The 8,881-nt window shown below is 36.0% G+C and overlaps 1 protein-coding gene across 5 annotated transcripts in view; it reads left to right on the top strand.

Moving 5' to 3' along the window:
* RYR3 (ryanodine receptor 3) overlaps positions 1 to 8,881 on the top strand; it is a 282,481-nt gene that overhangs the window by 152,177 nt on the left and 121,423 nt on the right. For all 5 annotated transcript variants that reach the window (XM_009283662.2, XM_009283665.2, XM_009283664.2 and 2 more), the window contains one exon: positions 7,481 to 7,754. In XM_009283662.2, the coding sequence (XP_009281937.1) occupies positions 7,481 to 7,754 (274 nt within the window). The remainder of the gene's footprint in view (positions 1 to 7,480; positions 7,755 to 8,881) is intronic.

The following is an 8,881-nucleotide window of genomic DNA, read 5'->3' as shown; positions in this document are numbered from 1 at the left end:
TAGCAACAACTAAAACATCAGTGCGTTATCAACATTATTCTCCTCCTAAATCCAAAACACTGTACCAGCTACTAGAAAGGAAATTAACTCTATCCCTGCCGAAACCAGGACACATGTATTACTGGTGTCTCAAAGATACACTACTTTTAATTAAAGGAAGCACTGAAATAAAAAATGTTACAGATACCTTCCTGCAATGCTTGTTACAGAGGTTAGTTCAACCTCTTTGCTACTTGAGAGCAAAACAGAGCTTGTTCCCTGCCGAAACCAGGACACATGTATTACTGGTGTCTCAAAGATACACTACTTTTAATTAAAGGAAGCACTGAAATAAAAAATGTTACAGATACCTTCCTGCAATGCTTGTTACAGAGGTTAGTTCAACCTCTTTGCTACTTGAGAGCAAAACAGAGCTTGTTTGTAAGTGGAAGACAGGAAAGTCCTACATCCTGAAATTATCTCAAGGTCTGTCTGCTTCAGTCGAGTAGCAATTTGTCATTATTATTTCATCTCTGGAATATTTCATGTTGCATTTTGAAAGTATATTGTTCTTTTGGCTCTAATTCCTCTAATAAATTTTTTATTGTAGCTGGTTCTGTTACTGGCAGGGAAGGACTAGTAGCAAAACAAAGTGTTCATATTCCTTCCTACTACTACCTTTTCTTAGTGTACATATACACACAAATATACATACATGCACATAAACACCCCAAAACACTTGCAGTCACAGACTTTTTATTCTGAGCAGTATTCCTGTACATGTACATTCTCATACCCTATTCCCTAACACAGGAGGAGTGCTCATGGTCTAAACAGGTGAGATGGGTTCTGTGCTTGCAATTCCTTTACCATCTTCATGAGCATTTTGTTGAGCCTCTTTTGAGCAACTCACCTGGCTTTCACTGCCATGTATTACCCCCAGTGAAGTTGATGTGTAGTGTGAATCTCAAAAATGTTGTCTTTGCTGTCATATGTTAATGAGTTTTCAATCCTTAGTAGTGACTATGGATGGTGAGGAATAAGGCAAAAAGCCAAATTCCTCCAGGTCTTACTTCAGAACATAAATTTTTGCTGAGGTTTCTCACTGCCTTTGTGAATCAAGATTGGGTTTTACCAGCTCTAAGTTTATATAACACCATTCAAATATCAGGTGCAGAATTGTGCAAGTGACTTGAGGTTGGTCTTCCAAGCAACAAATGGTAGTAAGTGCTCCTCTTCTATTTCCAATTTGCTCAGTTTGGCAATAGGTCCTTGTACAGACCCGGAATAGTTAATTTCATTTCAGACTTAATCATTTAATCAAGAGTTGTGTGAGATTAGACAGCAGTGCTATTTTATAACTCAGGACACCTCTTGCATGATCTGCTTGTTCTGTAGAGCACTGGAGAGGGTTTGTGCTGCCCTGAAAGCATAATTTGGTCTGTTAAGTTTGATACTAGGTTGTAAATACATTAAATATTATAATAATCTCATGTGCTGCATGAAAAAGGTTTTTATTCTCCAGTGACTCATCTGTTAGCATCTACTTTCTCTTTAATGGTAGTAGGACCTATTCAGTGTCTAGGAAGTATCATTTCCTCTTCAGGCTTCATGTGGATTCTGTTGCCATGAGTCAGGAAGCATTCACTCCTAAAGCCTCAGGGCCCATGGTGTTTGGTCCTTGGAACAGAGCAGTTTACATATTTCATATACTGGAGCTCTGGGTTGCAAGAAATGCAAGTTGGACAAATGATTCTACAGTGTCTGTTTTTCTACAAATTTCAGATTTGTAGAAAATCTGAAAAAAGCCTTCAGGCTTAGGCTGCTTCGTGGAGTGATGCATAGTACAAATATGCATATGGATGAAGTTATTCAAAGGACAATGAAAAATTATATAATATATATTATATTAAGTTATATGCTTGACTGTAGCTGGAGACTATGAGATATGTAGTCCATGTGTGCACTTCCCCTTCACCCCCCAGGAAATTCAGAATTCAGAGAGTGAAAGGAAATGGGTGCCTGAGGTACCCCAATCCTCTTATACGCGTGAAGAGGAGTGGTGGTGTGCATGGCATGTACCTATTGCCAAGGCTAAAAGTGTCTGGCCTTGAGCATCTGGTCATACATACTCAGGGTGTGAATATTCATAGGAAGGAACTATTTTCTGCAAAGAAATCTTCCTTTCCTTTAAGCATGCATTCATATCTACTCACAAATGGACTTTTATCTTAGGAGAGGAATGCCAGCAATTTAAACTATTGTTAATGATGAATTAGTAAAATTTGTTTTTAAAAACAATCTAGAGCTCAGAGAATAAACACATTGAGGTAATACATTAGTGTTAATTATGATGATAGGACTTTTGTAACTGTCAAGTCATAACTTAGATGAGGCATATATATGGGGGACTCATCATGCAGCCTTGAAAGATTGTTAAGGTACTGCAATTTCTTGTTAAAACTTAAAAATTGGAAAAACACTGGCAACTATTTTAGCTGGTTATCGATGTCACGATATTGAGTTTTCAGATTGCTCCCAGCTTCTGTCACAGGTTAATCTGCTGACCTGCCCTTCACGTCCTTCCCCAAGCCAGAGGCTTGTGGTGTGATAAAAGGGTTAGTACCCCTTACACACAAGAAATGACAAAGAAAGACTTTTTATTTAAGATAGTGAGTGATAGGTCTGCTCTTTAGTTTTTCTGCAGGTAGGAATGAAAGGAGATCAATGATCTTGTTCATACACTTTGGGAATAGAAACTATGGCTGTCAGGCTCACTTAATTATGGCTCTTCAGGTGCCTCTAACTTAGGGAGGGTATCTGCTATTATAATATGAATCTTTCATGTAGGACCATATATTCTGAAGGTATACACTTGATTACTGGTCCTAGAACAGAAATTAGGAAGTAGAATTTACTGGCTTGAAAAAATGCCTTAATTCAGTTCCCACGTTAAAACCATGAACCATGGATCTTTCAAAGTGATCTTAGTGTGGATATATGAGAATGTTTGTGTGAAAAGGTTAAGTCTCTGTTGAATAATATCCACTGCATGGTCAAGAAAAAAAAAAGATGCAATGGTAGTATTAAGTTGAAGAATCATAGATTCTTCTCTTCCTTTGAGACTTTGTTCCTTAGAGTGCTACTTACACTGAAACCACAGAATGTTAACTTATTAGTTGTTACGTACAATAGACTTCCCACTGGCTGTTAGCTCCATCTTTTTGTTGCTTGTTTTTTAAATTTTGGTTACAGAACATTTGGTAGCAGTACAATACATTTATGATTTATTAGCAGTCAAAAAGAATATCAGACTATTGCTGACTATTATTGAGATTATGCTGGAGTCATCACATTTGATTGTTTCTCATCTATTCTCATCTTTTGGCTGAGTTGCAAGGAGATCTTTTTCGTCAAGTGCAACAAACACAGAAGCTTGTCCGTTTCAGTATAGAGCAAAAGAGGGTAGAAAGGATTAGAGGGGAGGAAACAACAGAACACTGTCACAATATATCTGATTAGAAAAAGAGACTAAGCAGACTCTGCTAAACCTAAACTAAGATGCACAGAAGGCATCAGAGCAGTCTAGAAAGAACTATATCCTTATTTCCTGAGTTTTTTAACTCTAATGCCTCTTAACGGGTTATTAATAAAGTGTTTGTCAAATTTTGCAAGTGTTTCTGGCTTTCCTCTTTGCAGGAGTTCAGCCAGAACTCCTGAGAGTGTACTGCTGTGCTTAGATGTGGGCAAGTATATGTAAGTGGCTGGGAACAGCAGCTTGAGAAGTCTCTAGTTTTAGGCAGTAGAAACTGGACTTCAATTCTGTATTTTAAGAAATATTCAGATAAGAAATTAATCCTGGGAATGAGCCTTATATACTCGGAGCTAGAAGCACTAAGCAGACTTTACAGTTTTGGAATAATATGATGTGTAAGACAGGCTGTAATGATTCAGATCCATCCAACCCAATACCTTGTTTCAAACAGTGACCACAAATGGTTATCTAGGGACAAGTAAGAATAAAACAATCATATATGATACAACCTTAATGCTGTCCCAGTCTCCAGTTATCTTCAGCTCAGGAGATTTCCTGAGTCTAAAGAGGTTTATCTTTTTATATCATAGAATCATATCCCCATTGTATCTTTCTGACAGATATTTGTGTAGTCTCCACTTGAGCAAATGTGAACTTTTAGCATCTGCCACAATTTTGGCAGGGAGTTTCAGGGTTCTGTCATCCATTATGTAAAGAAACACCTTTCTTTTTGACTTAACTCCTGCCTTGTGAATGGGCTTCATTTGATGGCTTCTTCTTGTGTTGGATGAAAAGGTGTGACTGAACTATGGATTAACATAATGTTATAATGTATTCTGCTTTAACCATTCCTTTCTTAATAAATCTTGGCTTTTGATTTGATCTTTTTGACTGCCAGTGAATTTGAGTTGATACCAATAATTGAGCTGATATTTTTATAAGTTTATCAGGGAGGTCTCCCTAGGTGTCCCTGTTAGAGATATTCAAAAAACATCTAGACACAGTCCTGGACAGCTGGCTTTAGGTGGCCCTGCTTGAACATGGGGATTGGACCAGCTGACCTCCAGAGGTCCCTTCCAACCTCAACTATTCTGTGATTCTGTGATTTTCATGGATCTATCTGCCAGACCTTATCTCTGTTAACATCTCATCGTTCTATTTATAAATGAGGACTATATTTTCCTACCTCATTTTATTTACAATGACTTTATTTAAAGTGAATTTCATCACCATTTTATTGCCCAGTTTTGTCCTTTTAAGTTCTGCAATTTTTTTTCAGTTACATTAGTATTTGCTATCCTTCATAACTTTGTATCATAAAACTTGTTTGCATCTGCTTATCCCCTTTTCGGGTCTTTTAGGGAAGGAAGGTACTTAACATCACAGAACACAGCACGGATATATGCAGAACTTCACTGCTGTTTCTCCCTCTGTGACCACTACCATTTAGTTCTACCCTCCATTTCTTATCTTTCAACCAAAAATTCATCCATTCAAGGACATGGCTAATTGATTTTTCCAAGGCTATTTGCCATACTGCCTAAAAGTAATTACATATAGCAATATGCTACTTAAAAGCTTATCAGAAGGAAAAAATCAAAACCTTCAAAGGTACTAAAACCTAAGAAACACTGACACTTGTTATGGAGAAACATTTTCAAAACTCCAGAGAGAAGCTCTAAAAAACGCAGGACCATTTTGTTGCACTTAACATGTGGGAACCTCTGCGTAGACAATTCAATATCAGGGAAACAATTTGTTTTTCATTTGTTCATTTCATGAGAATGTGTTTCTTGTGGAATATTATGGTTGTACTAAAAATTGTAATAATCTTTTACTTATATGTATAAATATCTGATGATTAACTCAAGTGTATAAAATCACCCTCATAACTGAGTCAGTGCAAATAATACTTTTGTTGCTGAAGTGGAAAATATCTATTTGGAGTGAATCATGTGGTATTTTCCCTCATCAAACAAAAAAAATCCAAAATAGCACATTATTTTGAAAGTAATATTCCTTTCAATCCAACAAAATTTATATATTTCTGGTAGTACTAAGGAAATGAGGAACTAGATTTGTAAAACAAAAAGACAAAAATTTGTGCACATTTTGTCCTTTAGCCTTGTGAGAGGGGCCATCACCTGAGCTATCAAAGACCTAACATAATTTCACGGGAGGAAACCGTAACTCCTCCTTGAGTTTACCACTTCAGATTGCTCTTTATCCCGTGTTTATCTCTTTCCCTCCCAAATCAGAAAGCCAGAATAAGTAATTATATTCTTTAATAAGAACATTTACTTTCTGACAGAAGCAGCATGTTACATTTATGTACCCAGAAATCAGTGACATTTAATGAGTTGGAAAGTTATGGGAAATTATTGGTTATTCTAGGAAAGAAGAGTTTAGTGCAAGAATCAAAGAAGAGGAGATTGCCTTGTGGCACTGAAAGAAGAAATAGTTTTGATTGAAGAAAGTTATACAGTGTTTTGGAACAAAGCTTGTTTAATGTTTTCATTCATAACATGCCCCTAAGAATAGGGCTGTCTTAATGAAACACAGAATCTGTCCTCATGGAAAAGAACCTGTTTATTGAACAAAATCTGAGAATTAATGATGGTTTTCTATAAATACATCATTAAGTAAACTGTAAGGGAGAAGAGTTAGCAAGTGAAAGGATAGTGTAGACACAAAAATAAATGGATATACACTAGCTATAAACACTTTTGTGCTGGAAATTGGGAGGGGGCAGTTCTTACCATTGGAATAACTTTGGGAAGGTCAAGAGGTAACTTGGCTGGAAATAGAGGAAAGAAATGCATTGTTTTAAGGGGGAAGGTGTTTATTCGTGTTCTACTTGATATCAACAATGAACATTTGTTGGAACAAGGACTGGAACATGTGCTTATTTTTCAGGTAAATTTCCTAAACTCTGGGCTCAGAAAATTTGTTTTCAGGGTCACTGAACATGTAATGTATACAACAGAACTGCTTCAAACCATATGAATTGTGTAGTTCCAAACAATACAATTTTTTTAGAAAGTGTATTCCCAAGTGATAGTGACTTTCCCCAAACAGATGGGAAATACAGGTTAAATTCCCCTATCCTAAGTCAGTTTGCATCTCCTACTCCTTAGTGTGTTTGCATCATCATACAATTCTGAGATGTTTCCAGGTAGATCATCTTTTTGAAGACAATGCTGATCCTTTGTTTGAACAACAAAATAGCTAAATATTCATCAAGTGAATGAGCAGCAAAAGCTGCTCAAGCCACGCTGGCTAGGCCCTGAATTGGATATTTGATTTTAAAAGGCAGCTATCTCATCCTCCTTTCTGGCAGTTTTGTAAGTTTAGAATGGCTTTTATTTCCTCCTCCTCCCTGGCAAAATTGATTGGCAAGCTGAGCTCACATTCATGAATATTTCTGCTGTAATTGAACTCATACTTGACAGCCAATAAACTGTTTACTGAAAACTTAATTACCAATTTCTGTATTCCAAACCTAGGCTGATGATCATCAAAAATGTGACATTTCTTTGGCATTATAAAATTAGATTTCAGTCATTCCTAATGAAAAGTTGTTTGTGCTACACTTAGAGATATTTTATAAATTTTGATGTAGAAATGAAGGATAAATTAAAAGTTTAAATATAGCATTTAACTTACAAGGATGATTCTTAGAGTCAAGATCAACTAAGAAGTTTTCATTGCCAACAATGCTGGTATTGACTTGAACGCTAAGTAGATGTTTCTTGTTTTCCATCTCTCAAGAGCATCACACTTATCTTGAAAGATCTAAAAATTATTTTTGCAGTTGAAAACTCCTGTTCAGTCTGCTTGTGTTCTTTTGCTCTCTTACAACTGCCTTGCTGTCTACTGTTATCTAATATTTTACTATAATACATGGTTTAGACATTTTTTTTTGTTGTAACAGCTAGTAACATTTTATGTATTTTATTCTTTTAGCTACACTGAAAGAACTCATATCCCAGACTATGGTGCGCTGGTCCCAGGAAGATCAGATTCAAGATCCAGAATTAGTTCGGATTATGTACACGCTCCTTCGTAGGCAATATGACAGCATTGGTGAGCTACTGCAAGCTCTGAGGAAAGCATACACTATTAGTGCTGTCTCTGTGAAGGATACCATTAATCTGCTCGCAGCGCTGGGCCAGATTCGCTCACTTCTCAGTGTCAGGATGGGAAAAGAGGAGGAATTGCTAATGATTAATGGATTAGGGTATGGAATTAACATAATTTTATTTTTAAATTTGTGTAAAGCTTTTTGTTATATTAGTAAATCCTTTCATTTTAGATCCTGGATGAAAATTACTGCTGTACTAAAATGCAGATATGTACCAGAAATTTTCATTTTCACAGATATTTCCAAGACGGCTCCAATTGATCTCTCTAGCAGTATCAAATGTGTCAAAGTTTCTGTGAACTAAGGTATTTTCTCATCCAAAGAAAATGGACTCCTTTTACTATAGTTAAGCCTAATGCTTAAAGCTTCATCAAAGTACACATTCTAGCAGTTCTGGAGAAAACAGATAACTTAAATCTTTATTGGTGTCAATACTACGTCTTTCCCAAACTTAAAGCTCACGTTATATTTCATGCATGAGTGAATAAACTTGCTGGTGTCTTTTTAATTGGAAAGTTTGTGCAAGCAGTTAGGTAGAACCAGCAAAGTGTTGTGATCTGAAATATTTCAAACTGGTTAGTATTTATTATGTCACCATCAGTGGCAACTTAAAGTATTTGAACATGGAAGACTGCTTATTTTATCCTTTATAATATTGGAATTATAAGAAATTGCTTTTATGTAATGCCTGCTGATGTGAGAATACTTTTTCTGCGTCTTTGCTATGAAATTTTAAGCATTAAGCAGTGGTATTATGGTGCATGCCGGCATGTCTGTTACTCCTCTTATATTGCTGCATCAGGCCATTTAATGTTGGAAGGGAAAAAAATTCACAGAAAATTAATTACTAATTAAAATGTAAGAAATTACTTTTATGTAATGCCTGCTGATGTGAGAATACTTTTTCTGCGTCTTTGCTATGAAATTACCTCTGTTAAGCAGCGGTATTATGGTGCATGCCGGCATGTCTGTTACTCCTCTTATGTGAATAATTGCTGCATCAGGCCATTTAATGTTGGAAGGGAAAAAAATTCACAGAAAATTAATTACTTCAATTAAAATGGTGTATTTAAAAAGAAAGAAAATGAAAGTATGATTACCTGAGAACTGTATTTATTTGTCCTTCATCAAGAACGTTGAATGATTTCTCTCCTTTACAACAGTTGTAAGGAACTTCCATTATTCTTACTATTTCACTGTAAAGATTGTATTGTTTTTATAAA

This window comes from Aptenodytes forsteri, unplaced genomic scaffold (genome assembly GCF_000699145.1).
Source record: "Aptenodytes forsteri isolate BGI_AS27 unplaced genomic scaffold, ASM69914v1 Scaffold342, whole genome shotgun sequence".
Classification (NCBI taxonomy): Eukaryota; Metazoa; Chordata; class Aves; order Sphenisciformes; family Spheniscidae; genus Aptenodytes; species Aptenodytes forsteri.
Note: the sequence above shows the minus strand (reverse complement) of the source record. Positions and strands in the feature narration are given on the sequence as shown.